General features: G+C 37.8%; 1 protein-coding gene across 2 annotated transcripts in view; it reads left to right on the plus strand.

Annotated features, from left to right (window-relative positions):
* The window catches only part of Trhr (thyrotropin releasing hormone receptor), a 44,814-nt gene extending 33,501 nt beyond the window's left edge, over positions 1 to 11,313 (plus strand). Inside the window, exons 3-4 of one of the 2 annotated variants that reach the window (XM_063263031.1) lie at positions 4,527 to 4,913; positions 9,458 to 11,307. In XM_063263031.1, coding sequence (XP_063119101.1) covers positions 4,527 to 4,913; positions 9,458 to 9,517 — 447 coding nt within the window. In that variant the 3' untranslated portion in view covers positions 9,518 to 11,307. 2 annotated transcript variants of the gene reach the window in all.
* The last annotated feature ends 10,906 nt before the right edge of the window (positions 11,314 to 22,219 follow it).

Genomic DNA, 22,219 nt, shown 5'->3' on the forward strand with positions numbered 1-22,219 from the left:
GCTCTGATTGGAAAATAAAGTTGCCAGTGGATGGGCAATGAGACTCAAAGGATGAAGGTGAGGAAGGACAAAATCTCATGGTGAATAAGCAGAAAGATGAGGCTTAATGGCTCGCTGACATGTAAGAATCTGGGAAAGTGGCTTCAGGGGCCGCTATCCTGATTGGGTCAAGGGAGCAAAAATAAAATATAGATTTACAGAGTGTTAACTCAGAAATACCAGAGGATAGTGTTTGCTAGCCATGGGGAGGTTCATTGATCTAGTAAGGCATATTAAAAATAATGCTGTGTGTGTGACTGCGTGCGTGCATGCATGTCTTTCATTGTCAAATCCAGAGAACTCTGACAGGTGGCTAAAAGTGTGATCACCCACCAGGAGCTAATAGCAGATTAACAATTCACCGCTACATACCATCCTTTCCAAATAGTGCACAAACAATATCTATAGCAAGTAGCATGTCTTAGCTCAATAAATACATTAATTTTATCATTACCTGGAAAGAAAAATAGCAACTCAACTAGAGTCAAGAATGTTGGTTCAACAGCCACTCTGTCACCTGCAGAAGAATTGTATGCTCCTGTCCTCAGCTTCTATGAGCTCATTTACCCTTTCTTCATCAACAAAATGCAAACACTAACACTTCTCCCACAGATCTCAGTGTGTAGCAGCACAAATGTTCCAGGAATACAAAAAAATTTGTTAACTTCAGAGATTGCAACAATTAACTATTCCTAGAATGCTCTTTTGGATTCTGAAGTTGTATTAAAAATAAGTTGTTTAGGTTGGCACTTTGTGTGTGTGTGTGTGTGTGTGTGAGAGAGAGAGAGAGAGAGAGAGAGAGAGAGAGAGAGAGAGAGAGAGAGAGAGAGAGAGGTGGGGGGAGATGGAGAGGGAGAGAGATAGAGAAAGGCAGAGGAAGAGAGAAGTGGGTGTAGTCATAGATATATTTGTATATGTTTTTGTGGAAAGGGGAGTAGAGAAATCATGGGCTTACCAGAGAGGAATTTACCAGCTTCAGTTTTCTGGCTTTCAAAGATGGACCATAACACAGCACAAAAACATTTGTAATCCAGGAGAGAATGAGCATAGGATGCTTGAAGAAACAGTGTTCAGGATGGGGACCATATCCAGTCTACCAGTGGGCATATGATGAATATCTTTTGCTCTTTCAGCCACATTTAAGAGATCAACACAAACACACACACACACACACACACACACACACATACACACACACACACACACAAAATCTCATTCTCTGTCTCTTGTACACATTGCAATCAGGCTTGTCTGAAAAACATCTGAAAATCTGTGTGTGTGTGTGTGTGTGTGTGTGTGTGTGTGTGTGTGTGTGTGTGTGTCAGTGCAGTGTCTGCACAAACCAGAAAGGGAAGCTTCTGATCTTCTGAAGCTGGCATTACACAGGGCTACTTGATGAGGGTGCTGGGAACCAAATTCTGGAAGAGTAGCCAACATTCTTCTTCTTTTTTTTTAGATATATTTCTTTACTTACATTTCAAATATTATTCCTTTTCCAGGTTTCCTGTCCATAAGCCCCCATCCCCTACCCCTACCCCTACCCCTACCCCTACCCCATACGGGTATTCCCCCCATCCATCCCCCTTTCTGCCACTCTCCCACTTTTCCCTTGCACTGGGAGTCCAACATTGGCAGAACAAAGGGCTTCCCCTTCCACTGGTGCCCCAACAAGGCTATTCTCTGCTACATATGCAGTTGGAGCCCTGGGTCAGTCCACGTATAGTCTTTCAGTAGTGGTTTAGTCCCTGGAAGCTCTGGTTGGTTGGAATTGTTGTTCTTATGGGGTTGCAAGCTCCTTCAATTCTTTCAATCCTTCCTACAATTCCCTGCAATGGGGTCCTGTTCTCAGTTCAGTGGTTTGCCGCTAGCATTGACCTCTGTATTGGACATGCTCTGGATGTGTCTCTCAGGAGAGATCTATATCTGGTCCCTTTCAGCATGCACTTTTTAGCTTCATCAATCTTATCTAGTTTTGGTGGCTGTATATATATGGGCCACATGTGGGGCAGGCTCTGAATGGCTGTTCCTTCAGTCTCTGCTCTAAACTTTGTGTGGCCTGATTCTTAAAGTCTAGAACTTTAACAGTCTATTAAGAAGAAACTCAACAGTCAAAATCAAGTTTGAGTGTCTTTTTTTTTAAAGAATATTTGGTATATTTTTCAAAATTACGAAGGCTAAGGAAAGGCAAAAAAGGAAAAAAAAATAAATACTTGCATCCCAGAAGAATGTAAGTAAATGCAACTGATTAAATATAATATGATATCCTAGACAGGATAGTGGAATAGGAAAGAAAGCATGGGTAGGACAATTAATGAACGTTCAATCAGTCGGCATTGGTGAATGTGACACACTGAGGTAAAGGGTCAGTGGTAGAGACACATTTTTGCAGGGTGTGCAGCAACTCTGCACTGTCTTTGCAATTTTAAATAAATTAACGGGATTCCCCAAACAAAAAGAAAGTAACATGCAACTGTCAGTTCGTAGTTTGAAGTCCAAAATAATAGAAGTTTCTAAAAGCTAGAGGACCTCAGTTAGCCTTTTTTCTCTAGGCCCACACACATGCTGTGGAACTTCTTTCCACTCCAGAAACTCCAACTGTGGCTTTAATGTCACTGGTCAGAAACAGCACATGAAATTCACGTGATAGAAAGTTACTGGATCAGATCTTTGCACAAGAGCTTTAAGAATGTGTTCTAAAGGATGAATTCAAAAATCTCTGATGAGGACCACTTAACATTTCTTGTGTTTAAATACAGTTAAGGCTAAAGAGCTAAAGACATGGCTAGGTCACTGAAGTATTTGCTAGCTAAGCATGCAGACCTGACATTCCCGGCACATACTTAGGAGTTAGGTGCTGTAATCTATGTCCTGGACTTGGGAAGCAGAGACAGGAGGATTCCTGGCTTTCATTGGCCAGTCTCTCTAGCCAATCAATGAGGTCCAGGTTCATTGTGAGACCTTCTTTCAAAGAAATAAGGTGGAAAGAGATTAAAGTACCTGTCATGACTCTCTGATCTACACACACACACATACGCACACACACACACACACACACACACACACACACACACACACACACACGTTCATTACAACGCCTCCATGGAGTGGGCATCTTCAGAGTTTGACTCTACCTGCAGCTGTAACTCCTTTGGCAGCTGTGTCTCTCCTTTGTCTTCCTAAAAACAGAGACCAAACACTCCATAGAGTGTGACATCTCTTTGCCCTCAAACAATGGCTTTTAAGTGCCCCCCACCCCCACTTGGTGGGGACAAGTGAACTCTGTTAAACAGCCTGCAGATGGAACTTGTACACTATACTCTGCTCACTTTGTCACACACCAAATCTCAACAGACCCACATTTTCCAATTCACTTCACCTTAATATTTAAAAAGAAAAAATATGTATCTTCCATTTTGGTGTTGCTTACTTTCAGGATATCTACAAGGTGTAGACTAAGGAAGCTAATTCTCTCAAATGCAACAAGAGACTGAATTTGTTAAATATGTAAATTTTTGCGTTTAAAGAAAATCAATTAGTTATTATTACTGTATGAAAAGATAATGTCTACTAAAATACACATTCATCGTGTTATTGAAATACTATGATCTCTCTCTTCTATCATCTGTCTGTCCGTCCATCCATCCATCCATCCATCTATCTATCTATCTATCTACTACTTTTTGAGACAGAGTTTCTCTAGTAACAGCCTTGGCTGTCCAAGAGTGAGTACTCTTTAGGCCATGTTGATCTCTAATTCACAGAATCCACCTGTGTCTGCCTCCAGAGTAATAAGAAACATGCAACATTAGTGTGGTCCCTGGTAGATCTTGCATGGCTTCTGCAATTTTGCTGTATCTTTTTCACACAGTTATGCTACCACATTTGATGCTGGAAAGGTACTACCGTTCCATTTTACAGATGGGCTGTGAGAAAGACTATGATAATTTCCTACAGCTAAGGAGGTCGAATTAGAAATATGTCTCCTAGTGCTCCTCACAGACACCTTTGGGAGCCTGTGGTAAGAGCCCTGGCTGACCTGTTTTCAGCCACCATTAAAGTGGGTGGCACCTGTCCGCATCCCATTCCGGATACACAATGGTTCCTATATGGCAGTGCTCTTTTGTTGGTGAAGTCTCTCATAAAGTCCCCAGGAGTTCCTAAGGTAGTGTCCTGGAAATATAGGGGTTTTTTAATCCTTAAGGGCGCCCTTCAACAAATAGATGTATGCAGATGATGGATAAATCAAGCTGCTTAAGCGAAAGCCATCTCAATCAAATTCCAATTTTGTTCTTTCCTCGTGTGTCGTATTTTCCTCTGTTCCTTCAATCCTGCTTTCTGGGTCCAACTTTCAAATTAAAAACCTGACTGAAATGCAGTGTCAGACTACATCTTGAAAAAGAGAGACTTGCCTGGGAAAGGGGGCAGTAGGGTTACCTTGTTTTATTTCCATTGGTGTTTGCACTGAATTTCTCTCTGTTTCTCCATAGGTCACCAAGATGCTTGCAGTGGTTGTAATTCTGTTTGCCCTTTTATGGATGCCCTACAGGACTCTTGTGGTTGTCAACTCATTTCTCTCCAGCCCTTTCCAGGAAAATTGGTTCTTGCTCTTTTGCAGAATTTGCATTTATCTCAACAGTGCCATCAACCCGGTGATTTACAACCTCATGTCTCAGAAGTTTCGTGCAGCCTTCAGGAAGCTCTGCAATTGCAAGCAGAAGCCCACTGAGAAAGCTGCTAACTACAGTGTGGCCCTAAATTACAGTGTCATCAAGGAGTCAGACCGCTTTAGCACAGAGCTAGATGACATCACCGTCACTGACACGTATGTGTCAACCACAAAAGTATCATTTGATGACACCTGCTTGGCCTCCGAGGTAACCTGTAGTCAGAGCTGATTCATGAATGAGACAAAAATGAATCACGATCAGATGTTGAATCTGTGCTATTATCCAAGACAATACTTGCAGTGGAGACATCACAGGGAGTCTTGTCTTTGCTCTTACAAGGTTTGGCCCTGCATACCTTAACCCACGACAGTGATTTTTCACTTTTCTTCTTTACAAACTAGAATCACAAAAAGAGATTCTAACGCTTCATGGTATAAATAATGGAAACTAAAGGCTGTTTGCTTTCATTTAACTTGGGAAGTCATTCTCTTTTGTGAGGAAAAGACCTTTTCATAAAGACTAGTTATCAGTTTAAATTCTTAACAACCTTATCAAGTGTGATTTCATACACACATTCCAAATACCTATACATTTGGTAATTTGGCAACATGCAAATTTTAAATGTTTTGATTTAATATTTTATTTAACAAAGTACAATGCTATTTCATGAACAACTGAAGTGCATTAAAAATAAAAACAAACTAGAAACTCAAAATAGCCCCCAAATTTTAGAGACACCTGGATTTGATTGCAAAGCAAACCTAAGTTTTACCAACTCTTCAGGCTTCATAAATATGGGATGGGATAAAGATATATCCAGTTCAGATAGCTGTGAAAATGCCAGCTAACATACAGGGACTATTCAAATGTATAACAAGTACCAGACTGACTAAGACATGGTTTCACCTCTTTCTCCAAAACTTTAAGGTTGAAATTCCCTTCGAACACTTTTGTTCTTAACTCCTGAGTCATGTCAAGTGAATCCTTCCAGCTGAACTATGCTTCAAAATGTGAAATAGATTTTGAGGTATTATTCCTTGAAATCAGCCAAATTCTGATCATTTTGCCTCAAGGCTCAACTCTAATTTGAACTTTAACTTGCCTCTAATTATCTTTCATTGCTTCCCCTGGTCATTTTTCAGGTTCATTTTATTTCATGTACTCAGAAGATTCTGCTTATGGATCTAATCCAAAACACTAAAATCTGCTGACTTTATTTTAAAACTGATTTCATACTATTATCACTACCTTATCTTCACAGGTTGAACTTTGACCTAGTGTCCCAGTTATTATTAGACAGGTATGAATATGCATCTATCCAGAAGAGTCACAAGTCCTCTTCAAAAAACTCACCTGCTGGGATAGAGCAAATTAGATATTAAATAATATAAGTTGACCCTGGTGATAGCTTCATAGTCATTAATTTTAATTGTTAGGTCAAAATGTCATATTTTTAAGTACCCCATAAAGATGGCACTTTCCTATTTGTAGTTTATATCTCCAGTTCATGGATTTTCTTTGAAGTGTAATTGATAATGATAATTGACTCAGTACACTTTCTTAATAAAGAATAGTATTCTTCATGGAAAACTTGTCAAACAGGACCTATTATAGATAGGATTGTATGAAATTTTTCTTCATCTACTCCAGGAAGACATTTCTTCTGCCTGCTACCATATTAGTAAAACAATGTAACAAAATAGTTACAGAAAGTATCGGAAGACTATCCCCATAACTCTAAGCAATTTATTTTAGTTAAATTTATACTATGGATTAATTATTATTATTATTGGATAGGGCACTAGTATGATCAAACCGTAAATGACATAAGTATGTGTTTAGGCACTTACAAATACTTACCCATAGGTGCATACATTTATGTAAGAAGGGAATTGGAATATATTAGAACTCTTATATTAGGAAAAGGAAATAATATCATTGAACATCTGTCATGTCTTCGACATACTGGTGGATACTTAAGTACCGTGATCTCAATTACCCTGTCTTGACAAGCATCCATGGTATTTTCCTGAAGCTGTCTTCAGACACACCAGAAAAGGGCATTGGATCCCATTTCAGACGGTTGTGAACCACGATGTGGTTGCTGGGAATTGAACTCAGGTCCTCTGGAAGAACAATCAGTGCTCTTAACCACTGAGCCATCTCTCCAGCCCCCATGGTATTTTCCTAAACAGTGTGGTGACTACAGAGATGGTTTTTTTTTCCTTTTTTAAAGCTGACAACTAAATTCTTATAATCTAATGGCTACACACACACACACACACACACACACACACACACACGAATGACAATATCAGATAATGAAAACAACATGTTTTACATAATATACACAGGACTAAATGCACTTTTCTGACCTTTGGAAATTTACTATATAGCCTCTGTTTTCCCCTTTTGATTTTTGAAAAATTGTTTGCTAGTTTTACTTTTTGACCATAGCCCAAATTCTGAAGAACATAGTTCATAAAGGTTATGCCATTATAATATCAAATATTTTTATGTAATGTCCAACAGGTGAATTTACACAAAGGAGCTATAAACTTTCTAAAGTATTTAATATCACTCTAATTAACTCATAAAATATTTCCATTGATAATCAAAACCATATATTATCAAAAGGAAACTAAAAGACTAAATTAAAATTTGCTGGTGTAGTGAAATAATATTATTAATAACTCCCTCAGTCACTCCCTTAGTAACGCTCCTAGACTTGTTATATTACTTCCAATTCTATTCATGGCTGAGGGACTTCAAGCAGGAAAGTGGGCAGAAGTGAATGAATAATGCAAGTGAACATAAATCCCTGCCTAGGGTTTCTTCCTCAGTCTGCATAATATATTTTTAAAGTTTGACGTAGATTTCAAGTATTCTACATCCTGAAGACAAATAAAAAAAACTCAAATTCTATAAACATTTCTAAGGAGGTGAAAAGCACAGAACCATGCATATACCTTTATAATCTACCAATAATAATGGATAATTTGTGTTAAAGTTTAGTAAATCCATGTAAAAGACTAGTAATATCTAATAGGTTTAAGTAGATAGTCGAGTTGCTTTGTACAGAGTATATGTTTTAGGAAAGCAAGAGCTGCTCTCTTCTGCTCGCTTCTTTAAAAAAAGGAAACCCATAGTGGTATTATACTAAAGTACTTTAAATCTATAAAAATTATAAGATGGGAAAATTAACTTTTATGAAAAATAAATTAATGCATAGTTCTATAAATTTTACAAATAAAGTATTCAATATTATTTTCACATCATTTAACTCCTAGGAAAGATGACCTTTGTATATGAAGGCAGAAAACCATATGTGAGTGAGAAAATACTCAAAAGCCTCTAATCAGCTCCAAGCTGAAGAAACACATCCCAAATATTCAAAATCACTCTTTGGATACAAAGGCACAAAAATGAGACTCTGAGGCAATTCTTTTGAATTTCTTCAAATCTCTCCCAGGATACTGTTGTCTCTATATTGATAATGTTGCCTCACCTTTCTCTCCTCTCAAATTCTTATCCTTCCACAAGTATCCCTTTGCTCAGAGCAAGAAAATTCTCCTAACTTCCCCATAGTAAATACTGAAGCCTTAAGTGTAAGTTCAAATGTTCTGTTAAATGCACTATGTACAGGAAAATATTACACAAATTTTAATTTTTATAAAAAATCCCTCTTAAACAAAAGAAATTTTGGTCTGTTGCTTCTAAAATTCCTATTCAGTTTTGTCATGATTTATATAGTAGGAATCATATAGAGATGAGTTGCCTAATATGGCTTTTTTCTTGCAGAATAGAGACTTGACGTTTCACAAACTTCAGTCAAAAACTGGAAAAGGAACATTAAATATATGTAAAACCATTGCTAAAAGTTTATGACACAAATTTGTCTTTCTATTCTTACAAAACTCAACCAAATTAAAGAAAGCAGATATGCACGATATAGCTTCGAGATGTTATACTCTTGAACTATTAGGCAAAGTTTAGAATATAAATTAGAGTCATAAGAAATAGAGCACAAAGCATTTTTAATAGTCTACTTGAACATATCTAAGATGACTTAATAAAAAGATTATCTATTTTTAATGTACAATGATTAGAAATTCACCTTTTAATTGTTATTTTTACTTACCACACAACTAAAAAAGTCCATAAAAGACCCTGTAACGTTCTCCATGCATGCTTATTTCATAATTATGATCCCAAATAATTCAGCAACAGATGTCAACAGGAGAGGTACCTACTGGGAAGCAGTTCACTATTAAGATTTTCAGCAACTAATGGACTACATCAAATGACAAGCTTAATGAATAGCATTTTTAATTCAAAACTCTTATGAGTTTTTATAAACTTGATAAGAGTGATCATGAATATTTGTATTCAATGTTGCCATGTCAAAAATATGTAAATAACATTATCTTATACCGAGCAAATTCATCCTAACCAAATAGAAAATGTTCAATTCATATTTTAAGAATTATATCTAGAAAAATGAAAAAGGCTGGAACATGTAATGTCAGTTAAGATGGTGCGTTGTCTAAAGCTATCAAATCTGAATGTAACATGACAAGAAAAGAGTTTAGTGGCCAATAAACCACATAGTCACATATGATTGTTCTTGATCAAATGGAGTAGTGGAAATGTAAACCATGTTGAAAGCTATGCCAAAAGAATGAGTTAACCAGTCCTGTTAGCTAGCATTGTTTCAAGTCTGTAAGTGACTCTTTCTTTCTTTCTAGAAGAATGGACCCAGTTCTTGTACATATGGATATTCTTTGACTGCCAAACAGGAGAAAATATGAACTTCCTCAAGAATACCTTGGGCTGGTATTAATAAAGGAAATCTTTCAAAAAATTCAATGTGACTCAAAAAGATCCAACTGATCGAAGGTCTTCATTCAGAAGTCAGTAAGAACATCGTGATACTTAAATGGTACAGGGTGGCACAATAAGGAAGCAAACATCTAATCCCTAGCCATGAGGACAAGCCACTCCTGTTTTGATATATATATATACAAATTACTGGCATGCTTTTCCTTAATGTGTCTCTCTTTCTCAAAATAACTGTTATTTGCCAGATGACTCTGAACACATCCTGGAAACCAATTTGTTCTGAGCCTCCACATATGTCCTTCAATACCCTTGAATACCAAATAATTCTGAATAGGCAAGTTAAACAGAAAATCCCATGGAGGACAAGTTCATTTCATGTTTGTATCCAAGAAATTGAACTAAGATGCTGAGCTCAACATTGACTTTCTCTTGAATGAATGAACGAACGAACGAAAGAATGAATGAACATGAATAAGTAAATTTATGAATCTCCAACTAAGAAATATAACGTAAAATCTTCATGATGCCTGATTTCCTCATAGATTTGTTTACAAATATAAAACTTGTTTGCCTTTTGTTTTTATCATCTTAAACCATTCTCTTGGCTTATTAAAATGTACTATATTTTGTCAGATCATGGTCACCACCATCTCTGTGTATATATTATGAATACAAAGTTCAATAGTACTCTCAAATCTCTCACCTAATTTAATAATGATCAAGATTATTACATGTATGTTCAGAGAATAACAACATACTATCACTGACATGTGAATAAAATTAAATGTGCAGAGTACATGGTAGGAAGAGAAGTTATATGATTTCAGATTACAAACCTTAGAATTCCTCATTGGGAAAAGAATATCAGGGGGGTGCTAGAGTAATTAGAACAACCTCATAGGAAAGCTTGAATTTCTTATAAGAATAGACTTGGCTTAGATAGGAAAAGACAAGTGATGTAAGGAAAGAGAGGTGAGTAAGGGTAGGAGGAAAAGAAACAAACTCTAGGTGTAATGGATAATGTGTCCAGTTAAGTGTGACTCATTGGGGATTGATCAAGGCAAGCAACTAGAAGAAAGGAAAGAAGGGAAATAAAGTATTTCCTGATTATTGTATTTGTTGAGGAAATAGTCAGCCAGACAGGTGGTAGATGTGTATATTAGTAAGCTGTCATGTATTTTCTAAACATTGTAAATTTCACTTATTATCTATAAAAATGTAGTATGCTATTTGTCTCCTAAGTGTTATAATTCTGTAAGTATCCTAAAGTCATAATTTCCAGGTAAAAACTAATTGTATATGTGTATATCTTTTCTATATTGCACTGTTATCATATATGGGATATATTTATTTATGTATATATGATTCAGAGGTCCTTAACAGCCATGAAGTTATCCAGTTATGCTCACCGTAGAGATCCAAGCTAGCTCATAGGCCCTTCATATGCCTAAGCATCCATATTAAATGAGAAACTGATAAGCAGTGACAAGCTTCTAATGCCCTCACCCTGTTGACTTGCATGCTGCTTATATCGTGCTCCTGAATGCTTGGTTTCTTACAACATGCCTCTGAATGTTTTGGTTTCCTTTTACCATTTGTAGAGAGCTGTATACTCACTCATCTCATTGCTTGGAGATCAATCATTGTGTCCGTGTGGAAAAATAATCTCCTTTAAGAAAGTGCAGTATTATGTGTTCTCTCTGCAATGGGAAACTATTACTGTATGTGTATGCATGCACAATAAAGTATCAAACTGAAAGATCCAGGTCCTTGGTTTCTTTTCTTTGAAATCATCCTATTTTGGTATACCTTGACTCTAAAGCATATGCTGCAAACATTTTATTTTGATACCTTGTTACCTGGCATGTACCACTGATTTTTTGATTAGATAATCACAAATAATACACAACTAAATACCTTTCATCTTTAGTAAGACATTTAATGTGTATTGGTACAAAAATGACTAACTTGTTATGTCATGCATGGTTACACTGACACTAATAAGTTTATTTAATGTTAATATTAGATGAAACAAAAATCACAGTTATTAATAAGTAGTTAAAATTTGGGAATCTGTTTTGAGTAATTGCTTCAAATATTTCTTATTGTCACCTTTTCATTAATAATAAAGTAAACTAAAATCTTTGTGTGTAAAGCAGATGACCCTGATACTCTTTCAATTCCAAATAATCTGAAACATGTAACTGGTGAAACAAGTTTGCCAGTGCCTGGGTCATATTACCAGGAAACATAAAAATGCATTTGGCATAGGAAAGGAATTTCATGCTTCAGTAAATCTCAGATTTGTTAAATGACCCCACTGTTTCATAGCTGAACATAGAGGTTTACTGTGTGTGTGTGTGTGTGTGTGTGTGTGTGTGTGTTTGTGTGTGTGTGTGTACTTGAAGTCCTATGACTTTCTGAGGGCAAGAGAAGATTCATTTAGATGCCCCAAGGTTATCAATCATTAATGCTATTCACCATTCAAAGAATACTTCCTTAAGTTTTTTTATAACTCCTTAATTCTGTAAAATAGATTTTTACCAAGTTATGTATCATTCTTTTCTAGATCTCCTGATGATGGCAATGAAGTGATAAAAATCCTTGTTATCTTATCTAGGTCAGCCAAGCACAGTAATTTTTTTCAGTACCTGGGAAACAGTGGACCTTTCAAGAATCTTTGTAGGTCAATGAGAATGAATGGGTCCATTTTTAAAAGTAGTTTTAATAAAGATGAATCAGCATATGACACATGCTAACTGCACGCGGGCTCCCCACAGAAGCCAAGAATTCAAACAACATTCACTTTTTCATAGTTACCTTAAAATAACTTAAGCTTCACACGTTAATTATATGTCCTCTGATGTGAAAGTCATTTGCCTTTTCCATTTATCTATCAAATACACTTTCTGCTGACACATCTGTTGTGTCATTGTAAATCTGCAAATATCAGCGGTGGCAGTACCTTGTTCCCAACTGCATCGTGATTCTATGATGTTGGCACAGCTGTGGTGGACAAGACCACACACAGTATACTTCTTCCCTGTCCAGAAAAGTGAAGGAACAGCATCTTTGTCCAGCACATTGTGCAAAGCTATGGAAAGCCTTTCAAATGAACAGAAAATTTCTTAACCAAGAGAGCTAAGACACCTGGAAAAATCAGTCAAACAGGGATAAATAAAACGCAGTGGTACAGTGTCTCCATTTTCTGGTGGAACATTTCTGAGGTGTCTGTACACCGCTGAGCTTCCACTGTCCATATAAAAACAGCCCCGTACACTTGCTCCTACTTTTCATCTTACTGCACAAAGTCATTAACCTCTTTGGAGAAGTTATGCTCTGGTTCTTCCTCCCAGCCCCATGCTCCCAGAAATAACACCCAGACTCAAATATATTTACAAATTCCTTCACCATGTAGCTAGGCTCTTTTTTGATGAGATAAAATGTAGAATATCCCTTTTATTCTAGCCTACATTGTGCCATGTAGCTGGTTACCTGTGCTCAGGTAGCGTGTGTGTGTGTGTGTGTGTGTGTGTGTGTGTGTGTGTGTGTGTGTGTGTGTGTTGTCTTAACTTTTCAGTGACACACCTGCCTTCTATCTCCCAGTATAACTTCTGAATATCCCACCTCTCTTTCCTGCCTAAGCCAAAGGCCACGGACATACATCCACACAATACACCAGATATCTCTCTATATCTCTTATTTCTATAGAACTTCCAACATGAATCATCTGTTTCCAAACACTTCTTTCATGACCTGCTTTTGATTTTATTTTACTTTTCTTGAATATTTTAATTTGAATATTTTATTTATCCCTTCCCCCCCTCCCAGACTCCTTCTCCCATCCCCTGCTTCTATGAGGATGTGCCCACTCCCACCCACCCACTCACAACTCAACGCCCTGGCATTCCCCTACATTGGGGAAATGAGCCTTCACAGGACCAAGGGCTTTTCCTCCCATTGATGCTGGACAATGCCATCCTCTGTTACATGTGTGGCTGGAATGATGGGTCCCTCCATGTGTATTCATTGGTTGGTGGCTTAGTCCCTGGGAGCTCTGATGGGGTCTGGTTGGTTGGCCCTTTCAGCTCCTTCAGTCTTTTCTCTAACTCCTCCATTGGGGTCCCCTTGTTCAGTCCAATGGTTAGCTGCAAATATCATTATCTGCTTTATGCCATCAATGCTATAATACATATAAGTTTTAAATGTAACTTTACTATCTTCATTGTCTATAATGTAGTCTATAAATCTTTGGCTCTCAGAGATGGAGATAATTACACAAAATAAACCAGGCTTCTTTCATTAAAATGAGTTACAGTGGACTGTGTCTCACTTCCTAAGAAATTTTCTTGAAAATATAAATAATAATAATAATAATAGTAGTAGTAGTAGTAATAATAATAATAACAAGAACATTATTTTACTTAAATGTTCTGGTTTGGAAAAATGGTAATAGTGGGAATTATTCTGTATATTTAAAATTATCCAAAAATGTACTTGCTAAAAGACAATCAAGAAAATAGAAACGTTAGTAATGGGTGTCCATTTGGTTCTGTCTGAAATCTTTCCCCTATAAGCTCCAAAGTTATTTTAGCATCAAGACAGATTTAGGAAAAACATTAACCAAATGGAAAAATTATGTAAACCTTCTTTCAAAATGACTAACAGTGTCCTCAACTGCCAAACACAATTTAAATGCAGCAAGGCAGGATCTTTCTGAATGAATTGCACTTTGGTCAGTTGGCTCTGTGTTTTATTACACAGCAGCATAAAACAGCTGCCCACAATAAAAATATCTCCCATCTCTCATAGAATTTTGAGAAGTATAAAACAAAACGAAGCAAAAAGAAAATAATTTTCCCTTGACTTCATACATACAGTACTTATCAATCAACATATATAATATGTCCTCTCTATATGTCCTTTGGAATTCCATGTTATCAGAAGTTGGAAATGATCTAAAATTAGTGTATAAAGGCTCTGATTTTGCCATGTTATCCTTAGAAAACTTCTCGCTGATGATTAAAAAGAATGTTTCAATTTTTACCTCTTACTGTGGACCTTAAATTACACCCTGGTGATGGTAGGTCTATTAATTGTAGTACTTTTCAAGTTTTATGGAACACTAACTCTACCTACTGGGAAAAAACTGAAAGCAATTGGAAATAGCAACAAACACAATATCTAAGTTTTTTTCTTATCATTGAACAGAGTTGCATAGAAATATCTAAAAAATGTTATTCCTAACCACGTAGATGAAGGCAAGACAAAGAAGAATTATTTTAAAAGCAAAGATCAATAAAAATTCTTCCAAATCACATACTTTGTCTTGGATTTATTAAATAAAAAGAAGGCATTTTAGTATTTAATATGAAAGTATTTCATTTGAGTAACATGGTACTCAACAGCAATCATTTTCTCCGGGATGAACCCAGTAGCCATCAGAAATACTTAAGATGATTGAAAAAAAATCAGTACCTTCATTTAGAATGCCAAACACATTCTTTTTAATGTAAAGATGTTTTTTAAAAATGACAGGAAGAAGTGTTTTACAGCCAGACGGTAAGCTATAACGTGGGAGCTGTGAAGCTTTCTTACCAATTGATCATCTGGCCATAGCTCAGAGTTGTTCCTGTTGGCCGACAGGAGATGGCAATGAAGATGCTTACTGTGACTTGCTATGCCTTATCTTGTTATGTCACTTGCATAAGTTCGGAAGTTTTATAGAAATTAATACTTCCGTGTCTTAAGATTGGCATTGCATAGTCAAATAGGGTAATATAATGAAGACACTGAGAGATTGAGGTGCTGTATTAAAAGCACTTCCTGCTTGCCACGGCAGGAAGCAAGTCCTGAGGAGGGAGATGAGATGAAAACTAGTTTAGCTTTGGAAGCTGAGGGGAAACCCAGTAGAGGTGATGGCTTTGTAGTGTAGATTGTATTGGCACATTGGCATGTGTTTATTAAGTTTGTTGAAAGCAGCTGTTAGGAGTGAGGTTCTCCTAGTCCAGACTCTAGAACATTTGTTTCAAGTGTCCCCTGTGTAACAGGGAGAAAGGGCAACAAAATAGCACAGGATAGGGCCTGAGAAATGGATCTCAGTAGGTAAGAGCACTTGCTGCTCTTTAAAAGGACCAAGGTTCGAGGCCCAGCACCACACAGCCGCTCGCAACTGTTTGTAATTCCTGTTCCAGGGGATCAGACCCCTCCAAAGATATTATACATATAAACATGCAACAGACATGTATACACACAAAATAAAAATAAACATTAAAAACAGCTCGAGTAATAATTATGTTCGTAATAGGTAAAAGATATGCTCTCCAACCAGAGTTATGATTCCTAATCTCATAATATAAGAATGCCTACAGTGGGGAAGAAAACCTGAACCCATCTGTGGAAAGGATGGTCTAATCTGCTCGGAGCTCTTGATTAGGAGCCCCAGCATGACTGTTTCATCACGATTTCCCCAGCTGGTTTCTGATGAAGTTTGACTTGCTAAAGCTGACCTTTAGTAATCTCTAATAGATATTACAAATACTTAATTTGATGACATTTTATTATTTGTCTGCTTCTCTCTATCTGTTAATCTCTGCTTATTTTTTTATTTTACTTGTCAGATACTTAATAAAGCCACTCATTCAAGTACAGCTACCAGGCCATTCTCTGCCTTACAAAACAGCATTTTCTTATTTTGAGATTGAACATTATCTTTATAAAAGTGAACATTATCTTTGCTTAGAGCAACTGATTGAGCTGAGATTAGCAAATTACCTTCTCTCCTGGTTCCAGTGCTTTGTCTACAGTGGTGGTTGGTGCCTGGCCTCTTGTTCTTGTCATCCTTAATTTCACATCCAAGCATCCTAATCCCATTCTCATGCCCAGTCCTTGACTTGTGAAATTCCAAGTCAAGGTGAGGATGTTTATCTTCAAGACTCACTTAGTAATGGAAAACTGTGGATCCTTTAATAATGTTTCTTCCTCAGATTGAGTTATAATGTCCAGATAGACAAATAGCAAACAGTTGAGCGTCGGCATGGTTTATGTCAATGTTTCGTTTTAGTGTGTGTAGGGTCGCTTTTGGCATACTACTTCCTGCTGCTACGACCATTGGTTCACTTTCTAGCAGTCTCCCTCAACCTTGTATCTGTTGCTTTTTATCCGTAAGGAGGGGGAAACATTTTTTGGAAACTTTCATTTCTGAAACAACCTAAAACAATGTTTCTCTCATTAGATTTTAGGATAGTTGTCAGATGCAAATATGAAATAGAAATAAATAAGTTCTTATTAGTCAATAAATTGATATTAATTCACTGGTCTCTCAGGAAAAAAAAAGGGGGGTGGCAATGTTTCTGTTTTCAAGTGAATGAAACCTAAGGTCTAAAATATGCATTTGAACTATCTGAGATAGAAGCAAATACAGTTTGGTTTTCTTTGCCCTTCACCAGCCTAGAGATACTAATTAAGTCACATTAATATTAATAAACAGTTATGCCAGTAAGCCAATAACCTTTTTAGCCAAGGTGCTTTGACTTCTCCTTCATCCATCCCTTCCATGACCTGGGGAAAAAAACACCCATGCAGAACTGACCACCAGTAATAGGACTTCCCAGTTGCCTGGCTTTAGGATCCATCCCAAAACAGCTAACTGCCCCGTTGAGCAGAGAATCATCTTTACTGACCTGAAAAAAATACAAAGTTTCCCATTGCAAAAAGAAGTGTGTGTATTTCTCTGCCCTATATATCATAAGCCTCCCACTACTTTTTGTGCCCATGATCTTGTTTGTATATACTGATGCAAGAAATTAGTATATGAGAAAAGCTCACTGGCAAGGAGTAAATCTGAGCTTCAGGGCAGTCTCGGTGGTACTTTAAGAAGTCAGAAAGTAGCTTGTGACATTAAAAAAATATATGTAACAGACACCATGTGTAAGAAAGCCATCACTTTATTAGTGACTTCAAAATGTCCATCCTATATAGTCCAATGCCTCCATTCTTTGTATAACATTGTGCTTAAGTTCCTAACCTTTCTCATTGCTCCTTTCTGCTTCCCCGAGGTATTCTGCTTCTTGGAAACTATCTCTGTTTCTGCTGTGAGTGTCCCTGTTCAATTATTTGTTCTGGGACACAAAACCCTGGAAAGCTCAGCAGGTATCTTTAGTTATTGATAACACTATTGTATGTACCGTGCGGAACAATGAAGTCTATGAAACCAGGCTCACCAATGGCATCAACTAGTGTGTATGGGTTAGGGGTTGAGAAGGAAGCATTCAGAATGATTCATATTTGACTTTTGTCAGCCTAGCATCAACCTAAAAATGAAAAACAAAAAACAAAACAAACCAACAAGCAAACACAAACAAATCCATGCATTGTAATTAACTGACATCAGAGAGTGCAGAGAAGGAATTCGGGGAGATTTTAACTTCTAAGATCTTTATAGATAATATATTCAGCTGAATTTGTTCTGCCTTTCAGCTGTTGTATATGTATATAGCTCCTAGAGACTGGACATTAAGCAGCGTTCTGCCCAAAGACCCTAAAACTGTGGCACCTTGTCAGTGCGCTCGGAGGGAGGCCAGTGTCTGCACTCTACTTCTGCAGTTCTTAGCTGATAGGTTCATAAAATTCAATCTCATGGTCAAAGGCTGCAGCGTTGCTCTTTCCATGTTCTAGAAACTGTCGGATGATCCATTCTGTCCTTACACGGGGGTATAAGGAAAGATTGAGAAGCAGACCTCCTCCTGCATTTTTATTAGCGAATAAGCAGTGCCCCAAAGAAGCTTCACCTTGGTTTGTAAATGCAAATCACAGAGCACTGATCAGTCTGCTTCCCCAAACCCAATAAGAGCAGAAGCAAACAGCATTCTCTCAATGGAATCCTAGAAGCTGATTTCCACTTTTTGCTTATTATTTCTCCTAGAGAAAGTTCCTCAGCAACAAAAGGTGTTGAATTCATACAAAGTGCCTGCTACACACAGAAAATCTACACACAAGAATCTGGGAGGCACACAGCAGCATCACAGACTGTAATTAAGAAAATTATTTGCACGGTTCCCTGTGAATCCTAATGAGTAAATAAATGACCCAGTGGTGTGGCCTCTTGGTTACTTAGCAGGCAGATGGAAAAAAAGCATTTTTCATGTATGTTCTCCAGAAGATACAAGATGATTTAGCAGGAGAAATGGGGTCAGGTGCCAATTTCTTTCAGTGAAAGAGAGGGACCTGGTTGCTTGCAAAATAGAGGATACCAGTGCATGCAGCTCAGATGCAGTTGCTCACACATTATCCAGGATCAATAGAAAAAATATGGCAGAATATGTCAGAGGTAGCTGGAGACGTGTGGGAACTGTGCTGTCAACATGCCTTTTCCTAAACTGTCAACGTCCTTAGGGAAACGCAGCTCTTCATCTTTCCCAATATCTGTTCTGTGAGAACTATGAAATGCTTTTGTTCTCATCTCTCTGTGCTTGATCAAAGAGCTGGATGATGCTCCAGAATGCAGGTTCTGGAACAATGATAAACAAGGCAGAGACACACTAAGCACGGCTCTCAGAAGATTCTACTTCTCTAAAACAGAGAAAGGCCCCTTCTTCAATGGGCATCATTGATAAAGCAATGAGAAAATGTCAAGCACTAAGGATAGACTTAGGTGGCAAATGCCAGCTAACATGCCAGGAGCAAAATGAACAGCAAAAGAAGAAAATAGCCTGTTGCTTGGACATCAAGTGCAATGAAAAGGACAAGCTGCCAGTTCTAGTTCATAACTTCTCTTGAATACTTAGTGATCTATTCTAAATCAATGTCCAAATCACTTTCACAGTGCTCTCAAAGTCTCTTGAGTATAATCTGTCAGCTTGGGAAGGTCTTTTAAGATACCACTAAGAACATTTAAAGAACTTAAAAGTTCAAATTGGAAAAGTGACTACAACATATCTATAGATCTAATACCCAGGTTTGATTACATAACCCATATAATGATAGTCTTATGCGATACAAAAATAAAATTTGCACAATGTCTAATTGTACACGTGTTTATGTGTTTAGTACTTTACATACAAATGTAAACCCTTTGTCTTCACTAAATGATGAATTGCTTGAGGGGCCATTTAAGCTGTTCTGGTGTAGGAAGGTAAGTATTTCTAGGTTACAACAACACACAAAATATTTGTGGTGTAAATAAGTCATGATCTCAGAATTTATCTGGAATCCAGAGTATTTCTGGCATACAAGGCAATCCAAACTCTACACTATTTCCTGAAATGAGAATTTAAGGATACCACAGAAAGACTTCTGGGATTACTGTAAATCAGGTTTTATCAGCAAGAAATACAATGTAGCCCCAGAACAAAATTTACTGTTAACAGTCTAGGTTTTTGAAATATATTTTTACTTATTTTTGAGAATTTCTTACAATGTATTTTGATCATATTCACCCTAATGCCTCCCCTTCACTCCTCCCAGATTTATTCCTACATATTTATGACTCCCTACTTTCTGTCCTCTCTCTTCTTTGAGTAACACGTTTGTGCTCTCGGCATACTCCTGGATATGGAGCCATAAACTGCCACAGCTCCTCAGTTAGGGTTTTGGACTCATGAACTGCATCCCGTTCTATGCTTGAATGTTGATTTACTTAACTTGGTACAGGTTTTGTGCAGGCAACCACAGCAGCAGAAGGTGCAAGAATATGTCAGTCCCATCAAGTCCAGAAGACACTGTTCACTGTAGCCTTCCTTGACCCTTGATTCTTTCCATTTCTATGCCTCCTCTTCTGTAATAGTCCCTGTGCCTTAGGTAGCAATGCCATATACGTGTCCCATTTGAGGCTGAGCATTCCACAGCCACGTATTCTCTGTATTTATCTCTGTTCTTTGACAAGATGTGAGTCCCTTGAAGTAGGTAAGTCACTGGACATTGCAAAATAGAACTCTTCTGATGAGGTCTGAGGGCTGCACTAATCTATTCATAAAGAGCCATACATTTAGAGGGCAGTTTGATACTGTGTCCTATTGACAAAATAATCGTAATAGCTATAACTGCCAGGCCCAGTGAGCTCCAAACCATGAGCATATTTACAGTAAAAGCATGAATTTTCTTTTGTATGGTAGGCTTTAAATACAAACCAAAAGGAGTTGGTTGCCTCCATACTATTTATGCCACTATTGTGCTCATTAGTGTATCTTACCTCAAGAATCATTCATTAATGGTCATAGAGTCTCCTAATTAGGGTTTTACTGCTGTGAACAGACACCACAACCAAGGCAACTCTTATAAGAACAACATTTAATTGGGGATGGCTGACAGATTCAGAGATTCAGTCCAGTATCATCAAAGCATTGAGGAAGGCATGATGCAGGGGTAACTGCGAGTTCCACATCTTCATATGAAGGCTGCTAGCATAATATTCACTTTCAGGCAACTAGGTCTAAGGTATTAAAGCCCACACTCACAGGGACACAAGGCCACACCTTCTAACAGTGCCACTCCCTGGCCCAACCATATACAAATTATCACACAGAGTGTGAACCTGGCTAAGTCTATTGATGACCTTCTTTTCCCTCTGGTAGCCTACATAACATCTTCCAGTACATCTGGTAAGAAGCTTGTTGGTCAGCAACAATTTATGTGAATAATCTTTGTGCTGTCTTCAGAAAGAAGATTTTACCATCAAGACATTGAATTACCTGAGGACCCAGCTATACCTCTCTTGGGCATATACCCAAAAGATGCCCCAACATATAACAAAGACACATGCTCCACTATGTTCATAGCAGCCTTATTTATAATAGCCAGAAGCTGGAAAGAACCCAGATGCCCTTCAACAGAGGAATGGATACAGAAAATGTGGTACATCTACACAATGAAGTACTATTCAGCTATCAGAAACAATGACTTTATGAAACTCATAGGCAAATGGATGGAACTAGAAATACCATTCTGAGTGAGGTAACCCAATCAGAGAAAAACACACGTAGTATGCACTCATTGATACATGGCTATTAGCCCAAATGCTTGAATTACCCTAGATGCACAGAACACATGAAACTCAAGAAGGATGACCAAAACATGAATGCTTCACTCCTTCTTTAAAAGGGGAACAAGAATACCCTTGCTAGGGAATAGGGAGGCAAAGTTTAGAACAGAGGCAGAAGGAAAACCCATTCAGAGCCTGCCCCACATGTGGCCCATACATATACAACCACCCAATTAGACAAGATGGATGAAGCAAAGAAGTGCAGGCTGACAGGAAGCGCATGAGATCTCTCCTGAGAGACACAGCCAGAATACAGCAAACACATAAGCTAATACCAGCAGCAAACCACTGAACTGAGAATGGGACCCACGTTGAAGGAATCTTAGAAAGGACTGAAAGAGCTTAAAGGGGCTTGAGACCCCATATGAGCAACAATGCCACCCAACCAGAGCTTCCAGGGACTAAGCCACTACCCAAAGACTATACATGAACTGACCCTGGGCTCCAACCTCATAGGTAGCAATGAGTAGCCTAGAAAGAGCACCAGTGGAAAGGAAGCCCTTGGTACTGCTAAGACTGAACCCCCAGTGAACGTGATTGTTGGGGGGAGGGTGGTAATGGGGGGAGGATGGGGAGGGAAACACCCATATAGAAGGGGCAGGGGAGGGGGAGGGGGATGTTGGCCTGGAAACCG

This window comes from Rattus norvegicus, chromosome 7 (genome assembly GCF_036323735.1).
Source record: "Rattus norvegicus strain BN/NHsdMcwi chromosome 7, GRCr8, whole genome shotgun sequence".
NCBI lineage: Eukaryota > Metazoa > Chordata > Mammalia > Rodentia > Muridae > Rattus > Rattus norvegicus.